General features: G+C 39.2%; 2 protein-coding genes across 2 annotated transcripts; both read right to left on the reverse strand.

Moving 5' to 3' along the window:
- Window positions 1–6,221: 6,221 nt before the first annotated feature.
- ist1 (IST1 factor associated with ESCRT-III) lies at window positions 6,222–11,556 on the reverse strand. Its single transcript, XM_068580372.1, has 10 exons — window positions 11,468–11,556; window positions 10,809–10,909; window positions 10,363–10,543; window positions 10,118–10,205; window positions 9,918–10,001; window positions 9,723–9,833; window positions 9,409–9,627; window positions 8,743–8,844; window positions 8,232–8,277; window positions 6,222–8,125 (listed from the first exon to the last, which is right to left on the reverse strand). The coding sequence occupies exons 2-10, from the start codon at window positions 10,894–10,896 to the stop codon at window positions 7,959–7,961; spliced, it is 1,086 nt and encodes a 361-aa protein (XP_068436473.1). The 5' UTR covers window positions 10,897–10,909; window positions 11,468–11,556; the 3' UTR covers window positions 6,222–7,958.
- Window positions 11,557–12,303: 747 nt separating this feature from the next.
- mphosph10 (M-phase phosphoprotein 10 (U3 small nucleolar ribonucleoprotein)) lies at window positions 12,304–17,144 on the reverse strand. The gene is made up of 11 exons (XM_068572597.1): window positions 17,011–17,144; window positions 15,859–16,513; window positions 15,587–15,768; window positions 15,284–15,440; window positions 14,635–14,776; window positions 14,404–14,471; window positions 14,173–14,310; window positions 13,978–14,088; window positions 13,041–13,148; window positions 12,719–12,949; window positions 12,304–12,626 (listed from the first exon to the last, which is right to left on the reverse strand). Exons 1-11 carry the CDS (start codon window positions 17,094–17,096, stop codon window positions 12,477–12,479), a joined length of 2,028 nt encoding a protein of 675 aa, XP_068428698.1. The 5' UTR covers window positions 17,097–17,144; the 3' UTR covers window positions 12,304–12,476.
- Window positions 17,145–17,157: the final 13 nt, after the last annotated feature.

Raw genomic sequence — 17,157 nt, forward strand, 5'->3', positions numbered from 1 at the left:
GAAAAATAGCAATGACCGCTTCCTTTTAGTAGTAAGATGGTCTGTTCTGTACAATCAAGGCACAATAACATACATACTCACAGTATACGTGCATTTACATAAAATTACATAACCAGAACAACATTATACAAAAACAGAAATAAATTAGAGCCCGGATATATCTCATGAAAAGACAAAACCATGTGAGTACCTACAAGCTCTCCGACTTCCACCGCCTGCCTGTTGCTCTCAGTCCCAAGCCAATGCTGAAGACATGAATCTTGATTGAAAACCAAGATGGGATTTGGTGCACAAGTGAGTTTTGGAGCGTATTAGCTGTGTAGAGAGATGAAATGACATGCTGGTCTATATGCACTCTTGTTAAAGGGGAGAGTGAGAGTGATCCTCATTGGGTGTACTGCAGCAAGTTTCTCCTGGCTGGTCTCTGTCACCTCCTGATGTGCCTGGAAAAACTGGACGAAAAGCACTTCCCAAGTGTAGAAGAATACCAGCAGACCCTCAACACCACCAGTATGCTGGTTCAAAAGGCTGAGATGGTCTTCAGCAGCCATTTGGCTTTCTGGTCAGCACTCCGGCCAACATTCAGAAACAACGATATCTGTATAAAGTAGAAATATGATTGATTTGAGCTAACTTGATTGTACTTCCTCTCATCCTTCCTTCACTTTGGCCCAGCCCGCTCCCCGTGAAGAAGAAGAATATGTCGGCAAGCTGTTGGCTGCCTTGGTGGTGTGTGTTCCTGGGCTGGTTCCTGTTGCTGTCTATCAGTGGAATATCCACTTTCTTCACCCTGTTGTACGGCTTTTCGTACGGCCGAGCAAAATCCATCAAATGGGTCATGTCTCTGGGCCTCTCTCTCTTCCAGAGCATCTTTGTACTGCAGCCTCTTAAGGTGGGGAAAACTCCAGCTGTATAAAGTGATTTATCTCAAGAAGTAACTTCACTTGGCACGTTTCTGAATGTTAACGGATAATGTGACTACATTTAAGAAGATTTGCTTTCTTGTGGCTTGTTTTTGTTCACAGGTGATAGGAGTTGCTGTTTTTTTTGCCCTGCTGCTGAAACCTGTAGCTGTAGAGGAGACTGAAGAAATTGAGCAGGTGATGTTAGGTAAGAAAACATTATGCAGCCAATATGTACAGATTCCTAGCTGTAAGTAAAGTAATGTGTAGTAAGTGCTGTGCTCCAAAACACATTTTTTCTTTGTCTTTGATATTGTCTATGTTCATCTGATACGTGCGATGTCTTCCATCATTCGTAAAGCTGATAACAAGATTTTTATATTAATGATGGGTAAAGTGAGCGCTGGATGTAACAAACCAACAGACAATTATCACCCAACTCTGCAGCTTTCCCCTTCTGTGAATTGCTTTGTTCACTTTTAATACCTCATTTTTGGATGAAGCAGACAGTTACAACTAAACTATACACAACCTGTTTAGCACCAAACAGCAGACCTAGCGACTAGCTGGGGAACAAAGTGTAGCATTTAGCAGCTAAAGAGCCAGATATTACACGCAAGAGTTAGAGGAGACCAAACACAGAGCTACAACCAAGGGCAACTGTTTGCTAACACATTTGCTATGACAGCCTAAAGTTGATAAGTCAATGTTGTGTTTGCAGCTTGTTTCTGCTGCTCCCAAGTGGGCGACATTTGAGTAAACGCTGATTTAAAGACTTTGAAAGATAAATATAATAAGGAAATAACACTGTAACACTAAGGGGAACAATAACCTGGTTTCAAGGAGATTTTCTTGAGCAAATTGTTTTTAAGCTTGTCACTTGAAAATATCTGTGACAACTGAAGCCTTCAAAAAAAAACAACACAATTTTAAGAGAAACCTCTAAATTCCATTCATTACACATTTATTTAGTCTATGTATAATTCATAAAGCAGACAGAGGTAGCTATTTCATGTTGTTTTGGGTTGATTACAGTGAGCTTCTATGTAATAAGGCATATGAACCAGTAAAACTAGCTTTGACAAAAATAAAACTAATGACCCTTTTAGTTTTCTCCTCCTAAGTGACTTCTCTCTCTGCAGTGTATCAGTGCACATTCTGTTCAAGAGCAGTAGAGTACTGTGAGTCTCACTGGCCCTGTCTTGTCTTTACCAGAGCAACAAGACAAGTGCAGACGCTACTCTGGCAGAGACAAACTGTGAGGAAGCTGCATTAGCCGGATATGTAGTCTTCTTCGATGGGCTCAGCTGCTAAACCATGAGTAAACTCTCTGCTACAACACTCTTTTGCACTTATTGGGAATTTCTTTCTGACTATATAATTAATTCTGGTATTTTGTATGCATACAGAATTTCAAATGTTTTCGGTGAAGGTGATTCAGGGTAAATGGGCAACTCAATAACTGTAGCTGTTGTGTGTCCTTGTGTTGCTTTTTCCAAGTAATTTACTCTCCGTGATGATGTGTGTGTATGCAAAGAAATTGTCTGGTTACTGTTATTCATTTCAGGAGGCTGTTATTTCCATTGTCCTAACAAGTCTGACCCCAAATCAAACTCACATCACAGATTTATCCCGCAGACTGTCTCAGACACATGCTGCATCTACTTGCAATTATTATATTTATAATGTCCTACTGTCTTCCAATTGCTCACCACAAAGGAAACCATTGAACCAATAGCAAGACGATAGAGCTCATGAGATCCATTGCAACCTTCCCTCTTAGACTCACCACTGCACTGTACTTTCAAATTTTAACGCCCTGCTGTTTCAGAACTGTTATACAATATTGTTATAGTTAATTTAAGTAATAACGTAATAAACTGTCAATCAATCAATAAAATAAACACGGCCAACAAGCAATGAAACAGGGGCCCTCCTAGAATATACTATACAAAAATATGTGCAGTCCGCAAAGAAAATACATGCTTATTTTGTTCTTCTTATTATTTTTAACTAAGGAAATGTGGGTTTTAATGGAGCATTTTCTTGTTTTATTATTATTATAAAAAATATTTTAAAAGCTCATGAAACAGGAAAATACTTACTTTAGCATGTGAATGGTCAAACTTTACAATATTAGTTGTTGGAAAAAATATATTGCTATTATCTTTACACTATTGATATGGTTAGCATTCAAAGACTCTCACTAACAGCCACAGTCTATCGCTGTCAACATAGTTATCACAGTCTTTGACGTCCATTTAAAACATGAACTTGGTAGAGTGGGAGGGTGCTTTTACGTAACATATGGGACATATGGGAGCTGATTACCAATTGATGACCCTTTTCATTTCACCTTCATGTCACTTTAATACATGCTGAAGGTGCATCTCACGACTTTTCATCATACATGCAGTCTTCTGTGAGATCTAGTTTGTCCTTCCGTTGAATGATTTATGGAGTAGAACTGACTACATTCAAGTTTGTGCTTTTGGTTTGGGAATACAAGCTGGTCTGAAGACACTTTCATGTTCTGTCATGAAGGCCATCTGTGCTTTTATTTAATCACCAATATATTTATGTTTTCACTTATTAATACTGTGTACATATGTGTGAACTTGAATACACAGATCTATATCACCTAATATGTTAATGTATTTAATCTATAGTGAATGTTAACTGTTTGATTCAGTAGCTAATAAGTATGTAAACCTGAGAATTTTGTTTGCCTCAATGTCACTATTACATTAAAGGATGCGTGTAGTATGTATGCATAAATCAAGATTTAAATAAAGGGATATTTAAATTTACAATGTGTATTTGCAGACTCTCCCCATGGCTGTAGCTCATGAGGAAAGTGGTTGTTCTGTAACGACAAGGTAGCTGGTTTGATCCCTGGTCTCCCCATAGTTTGCATGTCAAAGTGTCCTTGAACAAGACACTGAACCCCCAGTTGCTCCCCGGGCGCTTCACATCAGCACGCTGCTCCTTAATTACTAAGGATGGGTTAAATGCAGTGACCAATCTCCCGAAGGGGATTAATAAAGGATACTTTCTTCTAATGTCATCCGGTCAATCTCAAACTTGTGGAGCAGATACACATGCACTTGTTAGGAATCGCATCAACATTAAGAGCAAACGTTTAAAAACAACAGTTTTTGTGTGTAATCATTTTCAATCACCTTTGAAAAAGCAGTAGCAACGACCGCCTGACCAATCCAAGTGAGGCTTAGATCACCTGTATTGAATCAGTCTTTGACAGGATCAAGTACTTCTATGACGTTATTAGATCAACGTCGGTGAGATAAAATAACCACTAACAACAAAATTGTCCTGCAATTATTTCCTTTGCACAATGCGTCCTTTCAGTAAAATAACTGTTGAAGCTGAAATAAACATGTTTCTTATTCTCACCTCATGTCAGCCATCATTTTTCCTCACAACATTGCAGTAGACTCAACCTATATTAATGCCACAGTGATTGGCTTATTCAAATAGTTAGGTTACGTTGTCAATACCGCTGTATATTCTACACTACTGCTAAACAGTTTTTAGTTTATTGTGGGATATTACAGTTTTTTTCGATTGCTCAACGACAGCGGGCACAACTGGAGTCACATGTGCAAAACTCTGACTACAGTCTGCACAGCAGCAGTTCATGGGGACCAAACTCTAGTTCGTTTCTCATTGCCTGAACACAGTTTTCAAAACTCTACACACTTATCCCATGACTTTAACCACAAGCTGCACAACACTGTGGATTTACAGCACTTTGTTCAAATGCTAACACACTGCTGTCAAAACTGTGAACCACACATTCAAAAAAAGAATAGAGTTCAGCCTTGTGCCTTTCAAACACTGCTGATTGCAATTTCAGCTGGAAGGCTAAGCAGGTGTCTTGTTTTAGACTTGTTAGTAAACACACACAATATATATATATATATATATATATATATATATATATATATATATATATATATATATATATATATATATATATATATATTATAGGTAGAGCTCAGAAAGACTCATTTTGGAAATGGAACCAGGAAGACGGGTTCGTGGAGGGAGAAAGGTGCATTGATAAGGCACTCCAGAAGGTTCTTCCCCAGGTGCATGGCAAGAGAGAACATTAGATGGGATGTTGATGAAAACCTGTAGCCTGATGCTAGAGAGACGCAGGATTAGCCCCTCAATGATTTGTTTGAATTACAGTATGTGCTTTAAGTTTCTAGCTTTTTTTCTCATTACTGTAATTCCGTAAATTACTACAGATTATTGAAGCAAACTGCTAATTTTCATTTACCTTAAAGAATTGTTATGTTCTAAAAAAAATTTATAAATCATGTGAAGAGAATGTTACTCTTTTCTTTGAAGAAAATATTATTTTGTATGAAGTCACTGAAATTGTTCAAACTGTTAAGATGAACAGTTTGTATTTTCTGTATTGGTGTTTGATGCTACTTTTTACTCTCAGTGTGTTCTGAGTGACAGTGTGTGTTATCTCAGTGAGGGTTGTGCAGTGTTGGGCTGCACTGAGCGTGTTTTGAGCCATGTGTTAAGAGTTGTGTTGCTTGGAATGAGTTTTGCAGGTGATGTGAACTGTTTAGCTCAGGTGACTGTTGGTAGTGCAGACTGTAGTTAGAGTTTTGCACATGTGACTCCAGTTGTGCCCACTGTCGTTTAGCAATCGAAGAAAACTGTAATAAGGAGCCTGGAGTAACCACACTATGACACAATATGAAAAAAAGCATGCTGGGCCTCTTTACACGGTCTGAAACATAGACCTGAGTGGGTTTGCGTCACAGGGTATTATCATGTGACATTGTGATGAACACACACATAAACTATTGACAAAAAGTTTACTTATAGCAAGTGTGTGAGTGGACCTATTATAATGCACCCAGAGAAGGTCAAAATGTCTGTTAAATGCACGTCTAGTAAACAAATCAGATGTGTTTATTCAGCAGGGCACGGTAAAAAGAATAGTGGACCTTTCAAGCTGAAAATGCCCTGCTCATTCACACAGAAAGCACTTTACTGGATGTACTATTAAACCAAAATACTGTGTGAAATAAACTCAATGTAGCTTTCTATAAAGAATTGGAAAAACCTACACCTCAATAATAAAATAATCAATAAATAAAAGTATGTCGTAGCTCACTGCTACTTGATTACATTTCTCTTCTGCAATAATAATTTCCCTTTAAACTGAGGACCCTTGCTGGCCACCATTTGACATTACATCGTTGTAAAGCAGAGGAAGGGTTGTAGACAATAAGAGCAAATGGTGTGAAGAAAGACCTCACTAGCTTCCAGTTCCAAATACTCTTTTATTAAATTGTTATTTTAGTATACAGTGGAAAACAAGACACAATTGTGTGTCTCAATGTTTAGCATGAAAGAACAGTCTATCATAGAAAAGACAGTGAGCAGATCACAGTTCTGAAGTGTTAATCATCTCTATTTTCTCCTACACATCTAAAACCTCAACTAGCTGGAAATCCTTTTTATTTGTTTTCCAGAGATCGCTGATTCATTGTATTCAAGGCCACCGTCCATTTGCCATGCAAGCAGAGCTGGGTGTGGTTTGGTTGCAGCAAACATTCGAGGATTGTTGACAACAAAACCCCTCGGACTCTCATTTCTCCACAGGAAATCAAAACATCAACCTCTATTGCCAGAACAGGCGTTTCACCAAATTTACAAATTTCACCTCACCAGGTTTTAAGAGAATTGTTTATGGACAAACCAGATAAAGCAAAGTGTAATCTAACAAAATAAAACCCAGACAAATACATAATCCTAGTACAGACTGGCAAGGCCTCTGATGAGAAATGGTACCCAAGGCAAATGCAGTGGTGCATATACATAATAAGACACATGCACACATGATCACACAGGACAACACAAACCAAACACCTCTGGGGTCGATATTTACACGCAATCAATCAAATTAGGTTGTTGTGTAGCTAGGCTCTTTGCACACGTCAGATTTAAGTACTTTAATTAATGTTAGGAAGGTGCAGGCATTTGGTAAGACTGATTCAAAAAGGAAAAAAAGTTTTGGAAGATCCTGTTTATAAAAAAAAAGTATTTGTCAAATATTTAGGAACTCTCTGCTACCAAACAATTTTTCCCTGTTTCAATTATTTGTGTAACTATGTCTTTCTATATGAATGTCAATGTATTACAATACAGGTTGTCATACAGTTTTATCACTTTACATCTGTGCCTCACCACCGCTATAACAAGTTAGACATGCGTCACCGTGGACTTTCCCAAGAGGGCTCATACAGTACACAATTTTTTTTTCCTCGTATGGATGAACCGTGACGTGTAAGGAGTGTTTTAAAATGTTGTGCCCAATCCAACAAAACTGCATAATCGAGCTAGACACTGAAAATATGGCGACAATCTGTCGTCATACCTTAATGTAAAAAATAAATAAATTGCAGGGTATTGGAGCCTCGTAGTGGAAATAATGTCTACCATCTGTTAGTTAGTGTGAATGCCAGCTGCCCGGCAAACTGGGCCGGCCAGTCTGGCTTGTTTGACTACTTTGAGACTGAACTGAGTGACACAGTGGCAAAGATCAAAGCAAAGCATGTAAAAAGTATAATAATCAAGGTATGTACTGTAGTTATTTATTCATCCCCTTCCTCCCCCCACCGCCAAAAAAAAAACTCTAAGGAGAAGCAATCAATTTAATCTATGTTTGGTTAAATAGTACATTAAATAGACAAACTGGAGAAAAGTTAGAACTCAAAGAGGAGGGAACAAGAGTCAAAACCCACATGACTGTATGTAAGAATATATATTATGTGCTCAAAAGAATTAAAAAACATAATGGTACTCACTGGTACCGTCACCAGAAATAAGATTTCTGCCAACTGCCACATTTATATAAATGAGGTAAGAATACATGTTTAATGTAAGATTACTGTCAAAGGGAGAGAACTATCCAAATCATTTCCGGTTTTGAGCTGCGTCGATAACAGCACATGTGTGCATGTGTGTGTATGTATGCATGTGTATAGACCAGGGATAAAGCAATTAGGTCTTCTTTTTCAGCTCCTCAAACCGCCGTGTTAAGTCATCAAAGTCGATGTCATCTGAGGTGGTGACTTTTCGGCCAAAGGAGGTTGTGGGGAGCGTGTCAGGAACAGACGGGAGTTCTGGGAGAGCGTTGTTGTCAAATAGCTGAGATGAAGGGCCAGGATCTGAGAGTAACATATGGGTTGAATGTTTTTTAATTTTATATTTGAATTGTTGACAATAACAAAAATATAGGATAAATACAAACAAACTACTGGTGGCGTAACTCACCTACGGCCTGGGAAGGAACAGAAGGTTTGTCAGTGAGGTCATCAATCTGTAACACAGAAAAATGTGTAAGGGGTGATGTCATCTTCATATTGAAAAATAATAATATTTAACGTGTTAGTGTTGTAAAAGTATGAACAATTATGTTTAATAATGCAAAAGTAAAAAACAAAATAAAAAAGGGGAAACTGCAGGGAATTTTTGAGAAAGTATCACCTTTAGTGTGTTAAAAACAGACTTCAGGCCTTAGCTCTCTCTAAAATGCACAACACTAATCTGCCCTCCTCAGAGCAACTGATCGAATCAAGTTAGTAGTTAGTGAAGTATTAGCACTTCATGCAGATGAGAAAGAATCTGGTCCAACTCTGAGAATTGGTGTAGAAAAAGTAAAAGACGTGCAAAAATTTAAGCAAGCTGAATGAACTGCTCTTCCCTGAATGATGCCCTGCCCTGTCCGTCTTTCCATCTGTGGGGACAGGAAGAGGGCATGGATGGGAGGGGTTCAGTCACTTACAGACTCGTACGTGGGGGGACAAGAGGGCAGCTGAGGGGGCTGCCCTCCTCCCATGGGGTGCTGGAAGTTGTTGTAGGTTCCAACGGGATTGTTAAACGGTTCCTGGAGGAAAACAGTCAGATATTAGTCAGAGGGAGGCAAGCGACAACTTTAAATGTATAATTCTAATTTATGTCAAGCCATCCAAAGAAAACATAACAAAGTACAATTGTTTTCAGACCATAAATCAGGTCTGTGGGCAATGATTGCCTGTTAAAACTACATATTCACAGTCATAGCATCACAATGACCAACTTTAAAAGTAAAAGAATGGGCCAAAATGATGCATTTACTTCAAAATAAAATTGACTGTTTGTTTAAAAAGGTATATTGATTAAAATCACAAAGCAATAAGTCGCAAATAAATTTAGTAGGAAATTGTGCCGAAAGAAAAATATAAAAAACTGGTCCCCGTGATTTCTCTGGATTACTTTGAGTGACCTGGTGATTGCTAAAGAAAAAACATGTTGAGTTTTTCACTCCATGTTTGGTTGATAGGACGATACAGACTGTGTGATTGAAGATTTCATCCAAGTTACTCATCCCTACTCTACAACTTTTCCATCATGAAATGCATAACTCCCAACATAATCGTAAAGAATGGGGTCTGTAAAAAGAATCTCTTACGGGTCCTTTAGGATATGGATAGTTGAACGCTGTTGGCATAGGCATAGGCATAGGCATACCACCAGGAGGAGCAGTGAAACCACCACCACCACCACCTCCGCCTCCTCCACCTCCGCCTCCTCCACCTCCTCCTGCTCCTCCGCCTCCACCTCCTCTTCCAGACATCCTGTCAGTGTCCACGTCAATCAGGTCTGCCTCCTCTCCAGGAGACACCTCGGGCTGTTCCGGAAACAGGGGTGGACGAGCAAGTAAATAAACACAATGCATGACTTCATCCTTTTTAAGTGAGTAATAATAGATTCTTTAACACTCACCCGAACCATTGCGTCAGGTTCATACGGCACATTATAGTTCTTAGCGATCTCTATCAGGTAACGCTCCACTAATATCTTGGGAGGGGCCTCCACTCCCAGTTTGTGCATTAGCTATAAAACACATCAGATATTTGATTAAATGTTGCTAGACTGAAGGTGCAAGCATTCTTAAATAGTCATGAACAAATTGCCTACCCTATCATTGACTGTGCCAATCTGGTTTGTCCTGCACAGCTTTCCGTATTCCTTGCTATATTTTGCACATAGCTGATCAGATACCTGATAGAAGCATTCAAAGATACAACTGTCAAGACTGGCACAATCGTAATAGACAGAATTTGTTAAATATTGTCAGCAATGCCACCAGCATAATGTTACATCTAGACAGTACTTACAATTTTTAGTTCAGAGACCTCTGCCTGGAGACGAGGCGCTGCCCAGATGAGGGTGGATACTGCCTCCTGTAAGCCTGGGTCCAGTTCCCTAATTGGTGAAAAAGAAAAGGGGTTAACTTAAAAGAAACGGCTACTATGACAGAGTAAAAGTTAATAAAGCAAAACCTACACATTTCCCATCGTCTATTAATACACACGTTAAATCAGTATGTTGACGAGGTGCACCTAGTTGACTAGTTACTCACTTCATAGACTGAATGAGGCCAAAGCGAGTCAGCAGCAGGTCACAGTAGAGCTCCAGGATCTCCATGGCTTCCACCAGATAGTCTTCTCTGATGATGTGCTCCACACGGATCCGAGCTCGCTCATCCTTTCCTGATGACAGGTAATCTGCAATCTCCTTCCTTGCCTTTTGAGCAAGCTCAGCTTCATTTTTTATTTGTGAATGAGAGTGGGGAAAGGTAAACTGTCATTATATTTTACGTAGAGATAGAAGTAGAAATATACATAAATACTATCAGTGCAGAAACCCCACTGGGCTTATTTAAAGCCTCCGCCTATATTATATTACAATTTCTCAATATTATAGAGAACAAAAAAAAAAATACACAGCCAAATTAACAAGCACCCACTGATTCCACATGAACTGTAGGGGAATAGGACCAGGGTTTGTACTCGTGTATGGACTTACTTTTCTTTTTCTCAAGGAGTTTGAGACGATTAATGACAAGCCGGAGGTTGACTCGCAGCCTCTCTGCTTTGAATCCTCCTCCCAGCATGATGACAGACGACCTGTGAACACGAGAGCAGCATGAAAAGAACAGACTCCACGCGGAAGCAACAACCCAAACCTCAGATCCAGTGAGTCACGTAATCACATGAGCGTCACCAACAGAATGACTCCGCAGATTTAACTCCTTCAAACAAATACTACACACACTAGAACATTAAGCCAGCTTGCTAATTAAAACAAACGTGCTAAACGTTATTGAATGCTCAAAACAGCTAGCTGTAGCTTACGCGACAGACAGCGAACGCGGCTATATTAAGCTTCGCTATTTTAGACTTTGCCATCTTATCTATTAAATGTCTCGAATGTCAGTCTACCTACTAAACCATAATGTGACATATCCGTTTGTAAACAGAGCCGTGTGTCTATGTTTCTCCGCTTAACTTTTGGCCAGCCTTCGCTTTGTTTAGCTGTCTGTTGCATAGTTGATGTAGCTAACGTCAACTAGCTCTCGCTCAACGCTAGCGAAATCAAAACAAATTGATGAAACACACTGGAGTAGTGTGGAGAACCTGACACTTTTAAAGCGAATGACAGTCAGTACAGGTGTCGTGACTTACCTGTAATAGCCAAGCGTACACAACTTATTTGGGTTTCGGTCAGGGTTCTGTCCGTTTAGTCGCCCGGTTTACTTCCGTAATGATCTGTCGTGACGTCATGGGAATAACATCTCGAGAGGGCGGGGTCTTCTTGCTTTCTGTCGAACACGTTCGACCACAGGTGTGACCCAAGTACACCGAAGTGCTATTAATTGCTGTTTAAGTAGTAGTATTTATAACTTTTTATTTTTACTTATGGTAGCCTATCATATTTAAGGAAATATTCCACTCTGTATTGCACAAGGTGGCTATCCTACAAGCAAAACATACACAAGCTAATATGTTGTAATGACTGAGGCAGGAGAGTATTATTGCTTTAACCATTAACCCTTGTTTGGTGTTTATATTTTTGTTATTAAGCCTTTTTTTTAATTCAACACAAAATACCCAACTTGTATGTTAAAATATTCAACAGATGTCTACTTCATCCAAATTGAAAAAGTTTTTAGCCAACGACACCGAGTCAGTTTGGAGAGGCCTGAAAGTACTCACCAACCACAAGAGACCCCCAACAAACTTAATGTGTTCTTTGATATTAAATTGACCACTTCTAAAACAGGCTAATTAAGAGCAGCCTAATACACACAAACAATCCTCAATGTTAGTTAGATGTTTGTAATGATCTGATCTATGTTTTCTCCATTATCCATTCAGACAATATAAACATGTAGGCCTCCATATACCGTGTGATTTTTTTGCAAGGTATGTGTGTATTTAAATAAAATAAATAAACATTAGCAAATAATCTTCTTTACACAGGCTCAGTATATTCATCTTTCCACAATGGTCCTCTATTTTGATTCATTAGTTCAAAATGCGTTATTCATTGCCAAAACAAACACAACTGGGCACTCTGATTTTAATGAAAATTTAAACACTTAACAATAACTGTCAGATTTAATATATTGATTTATCATTAAAAAAGAATCTGTACAATAAAACATTGCTCTACAACAAACCATCATAGTTGTTATAACTTCAGTTTGCTGACAGAAACCTCTTTGTGTTTCTTCTTCTTCGAAGACGGGTCCTTTGCACTTTTTATCTGACTTTTAACTTGGTCCTGCAGCTCAGAGAAGAAGGCTTGAGAGGACCGCAGAGCCTTGTCCTTCCCCTCATCCTAAAACGGAGAAACACATTGTTTATTGAATTAAAGCACAAGTACCTCAAAAGCGCTGGATGAACACTGACTACATGAAAGAAGCCCCCCACCTTGAGTATCTTGGCTTTGCCTCCTTTTGTGAGTTTCTTCAGGTTTTCTGTGACTTCAGCCTTTGAAGGCTTTCTGTTCTCCCCAGTTGTACTAGCCTCTTTAAGCTTCTGCCTCTTTTCCTTCTCCTTGATCTTTATACGCTTAACCGTCTTCTTGTGGCGTCGGTCACGCTTCTTGTCCGTTGCCGTCTTCTCGGTATCACCCAGAATTTCTCCTGCCTTGTTCTTTTCCTTTGGTTAGGTGAGAGTATTGTAAGGACACACTGTGCAACTAAAAAAACAAAGATCAAAGTTCATGTTTGAAAATGAATTGATGACATACTTTGATTTCTTCTGGTGCGAGCAGCGTGGCATCACTAGCGCTGACTGGAGCCACTTCTTCCATTGTGACAGACGGCAGGTTCGACACCACTTTGACCTCGGGAACGGGCTGTGGACAAAGGGCAACGTCAATTCAAAAACTGCATTGGCTTGATATTTCTGTCAAAATAATCACTTTACATTTGCAATTTATTACTGATGCACCGATATCGGACAGATACTGACTCAGGTAGCTGGATCGGGGACAAAGAGACTGATCTATACAATGTAATTCTATGTATTATTTCTATAATTCTATGTCTATATATTAAATAACTGGTATTTAAATTTGCGTGTAAATCATGACCAATTTGCTTGCTGGTGTGCAACTTATCATTGTATTAATAAATAACACTTAAGTTTATCTACATACATTTATTTGTTACATTGTGTTGTAATGTGTTGTAATTGTGTTGTAATGTTTAACTCAAGCCTGATGTTGCATTAGCCATAAAATAATGATCCCAGGCATTTCCACGCAGTGAGGCATACATCTTATTAATTAAACACTGGTATCAGATTAGAACTAGGTGTGAGCCGATACCCAAAACCCAGGTACTGAGACTGAAAAAGTGGGATCCGTGCATTCCTACAACTCGTATGTATTCCATTCCTGCATTGGCACTTTTTACAAACCACATGTTTTGAATGGTATATGTAGGTATGTAGGTATAATGTCTCAAAAGTTTGACTGCATTAAGAACCACAGATTAAATAGAAGCTGCCACAAACCAGAGTTAGATCTTGGATTAAAAGCAGACACATTGGGTTTTTGCTCAATAAGGTTGGGATTTCTGGTGAGAGCGGACACTTTTACAATTTACCGAAGGACAGCCAATCTTAATATTTAAAAAATATTTGGTGACTTCCAGTCAGTGCTGCCTATAGGCAAAACTTACTGGTTTGGGTGTGAAGTGGAAGTTGGAGAGAGCATCCAACTTTAGGAAGAGTGTGTCCATAAGCTTTTGGATTTCTACATGAGCTGGGTTTTCCTGCTCCTCTGTCTTTTGCTGTAATCAGAAAAATAGTGAGAAAGGATGAAACACACGGGCATGCGTGTTGGAAAAGCAGTAAAAACAAGTTAAAAGTCTAACCTGATTCTGCTTGAGGTATTCTTGCTCATAGATCTCTGCTAGACTCTGCTTGCTCTTCTCATGGTCCAATGTTAGCCTCTTCTTGTACTCGAACACCTCCTCTTTGGGTTTCTCCTTGCGGACCACATCATCAAATGCCTTACAGAAGCACAAGTCAAAAAGGTACTGGGTTATAATTTATTATAACATTTGTTTCAGACAATAATAAAACCACAAGTTATGGGGTATAACCTGGTCTTTAATTCTCTGTTTGATGATGTCTTCAAGCTGTAGTGTGGTTTCCTCTGTGATACTCGGGGCTAAAAGAAAAAATATTGTTATCCGATGTGTAGTAGTAGACAGAAAGAAATCCTCACAATTTGAAACAACATAAACCCACGGTGAATAATTGTATAAATCCAAAATAACATACAAACATCTGCCAACATAAGAATTTACCTCAAAAGCAGAAGAGTCACTCACCCATTCTGCCGGTCTGCTCAAACTCAACATCTTCCTCCAGCATGCTGTTTTCTGGACGAGTCTGTGCAGTAACCTCTCCCGACAACTGCCATGATTTCTGTGCTAGAGCAGCTTGCTCAAACTCCCCAATCTTCTCTGACATCTGGAGGTTAGAAAAACAAAAGAATAGAATAATTGCGATTAGCAAGCATTCATACTAAAGTCAACACTGCACTAAAACAATGTAAGGGGGTTGCGTTGATGAGGCATGATGCTTCAGGTACCGCTGAGACATTAAACACAATTCAGGAAGTCCAGCTTGAGGAACAGATCTATGAATTAAAAGGAGTCTCAGGCCCTTTCAGACATGCACCCATTCAATTGTTTGGCAACTGAACATGTAGGTATCTCGTCTGAGTAAGCGTTCTGGTCACTTTATGCAAAAGATGACAACTTAGGAAATTTGACTTGGTAACATTTGCGTGTCACTTTCAAAGCCTTCGGAATGTTATGCCGTCATATTAACGTACAAGCCGACAAGCAGTACTGTTGCAGTAATACATTCATGGCCTACAGTTAGTGTAAAACTTACCCACTAAATTATAATACTTCCGCCATATTTAAGCACCGAAGAAGCAAATAAAATTAGCAAAATGTTAAACTAGATTACCCTTTCTTGCCGTTTTTCAAACGATGACTTTGATTCAGATTTTGCTGAGGTCTGAGTTTGTCCTCCAATAATGTCCTCCACGTCCTCTCCCTCGCTGTCCTCGTCCTCAGAGAGGTTAAAGGTAACTTTCTTATGCGATGTCTCGGTCTCTTCATCCCTGGCAAAGGATAGACACAAACATGTTGGAATCAATCATACACACACACACACACAATATAGATATATATATAGATAGATAGATAGATAGATAGATAGATAGATAGATAGATAGATAGATAGATATCATAATAAAATCTCACTTACTCATCGTCACCCTCCCCTTCAGAATCATAATCATCAGCCTCGTCAGATATTTCTTCTCCACCTTGTTCCCGGATTTTATTCATGCTGCCATCCTCACCATCTGACTGGTCATCTGCTTTAGCTGGTTCACTATCCACCGCATCAAAGAAGTCCTTGTACTTCAGATTCCTTGAGCTCTTTACCTAAAATGTGAATAGTAATACATATATTTTATTGTATATCATGTATCATCAGGACATTAGAATATGTGAGTAAAGTGATTAAACACATACAGTGATTTTCTTTTTCTTTTGGGCTGCAAGTATTTCATCTAAGTTGAGATCGTCGTCTTCATCGGAGGGCAGGTCCTGAAAATAGTCTAGCTCATCTTCGTTCTCATCCTTCTTTCCCTCTTGCTTGTCCATGTCATCCAAAAACGACTCCATCTCTGACAGTTTGAAGAATGTATCATCAACCTCAGAGGGAACCACCTTAGTTCTGGAGTCTTTCCTTCCGATCTCCTTCTTCTGTTTCTCTCGTTTTTCCAGAGCGTCCACATCAAAATCTAAATCAGAGTCTTCATCCGTGTACTCCTCTGCCCCATACTCAACAGACATTTTCTTAGACCGTTTGGGCGGTTCCTCCTCCTCTTCATCAAGATTTTCAGCATCAGTCTCTACTTCTGCCTCTGCACTATTCGCTTCATCCTCCTCTACCAACACTGTTAATGTGTCATCTGCCAAAGCTTCATCAGCTGCATGTTTAAAGTGTTTCATTACAGCATTGTTCTGGAGCTCCAGCTCCTGCCATATCTGCTCTTCATCAAAGTTTTCCACCACCAGCTGAACCAACGGACTGCCTTTACAATTGTCAGGCTCTTCAGCTTTGTGAAGGTCATACAGGATCTTAGTGAGAGAGGTAAAGTCTGCTGCCACTCCATCTTGAAGGCTGAAAAAGCGGAAACATAGTCAGTATGGCATGGCTGGTGTTAAAAACAAAGCAATAGACGTAGTCTTTTAATGACTTTGATTGAGACTGGATGCACGAGAACATTTGGCAGTGTATTAAATCTAAATGTAGTGATAAGTTAAGTTACTCCATCTGTTATTACACTGTTATAGCAGATGGTTGTCTTGCAATAAATCGTGTATCACAATAACCATTTTATTTTACTGTACCGATTGTTTATATTAACTGTGTTAATTTAGTCGGGTCTAATATAATCAGTGAAGTTATGTTTAAAATGTAGTCAAAACTATCAGTCTAGATGCAGTTTGTTTTCTATAACATCTTCCCCAAACCTCTTCAATATCAGGGAGCGTTAGCAGTGCATGCAGTTAGCTTTAGCTAACGGTCAGCTAGTTCAAACACTTCTCTTCAAAGAGGCGTACAACAACATTACACATATTTTTCAATCACACAACACACAAACAGCAAACACTTGCCTCAGAAAGTTCTCTGGTTGTGCTGTATTGCCTTGTATTGTCTTCACACACTCTTCCAGCACGCTCAACATAGCTCCACTAGCCATCGTTTATCCCACATGCGCCGCTGTCTGTGCTACAGGTAAACAGGTCCGCCGAGATACTCTT

Source organism: Clinocottus analis, unplaced genomic scaffold (genome assembly GCF_023055335.1).
Source record: "Clinocottus analis isolate CAN_PGR_092001 unplaced genomic scaffold, fCliAna1.0.p SCAF_1, whole genome shotgun sequence".
NCBI lineage: Eukaryota > Metazoa > Chordata > Actinopteri > Perciformes > Cottidae > Clinocottus > Clinocottus analis.

Excerpts from the sequence above, each read along its gene's own strand:
- ist1 (XM_068580372.1), bottom strand. The coding sequence starts at position 10,896 with ATGCTGGGAGGAGGATTCAAAGCAGAGAGGCTGCGAGTCAACCTCCGG. Across the intron at positions 10,206-10,362 it reads GGCCTCATTCAGTCTATGAA|GGAACTGGACCCAGGCTTAC; the intron begins GTGAGTAACTAG and ends TTCACCAATTAG. Across the intron at positions 8,278-8,742 it reads GTCCCCCCACGTACGAGTCT|ATTGATGACCTCACTGACAA; the intron begins GTAAGTGACTGA and ends TCTGTGTTACAG.
- mphosph10 (XM_068572597.1), bottom strand. The coding sequence starts at position 17,096 with ATGGCTAGTGGAGCTATGTTGAGCGTGCTGGAAGAGTGTGTGAAGACA. Across the intron at positions 13,149-13,977 it reads TCCACTTCACACCCAAACCA|CCCGTTCCCGAGGTCAAAGT; the intron begins GTAAGTTTTGCC and ends CTTTGTCCACAG. Across the intron at positions 12,627-12,718 it reads GCAAAGCCAAGATACTCAAG|GATGAGGGGAAGGACAAGGC; the intron begins GTGGGGGGCTTC and ends TCTCCGTTTTAG.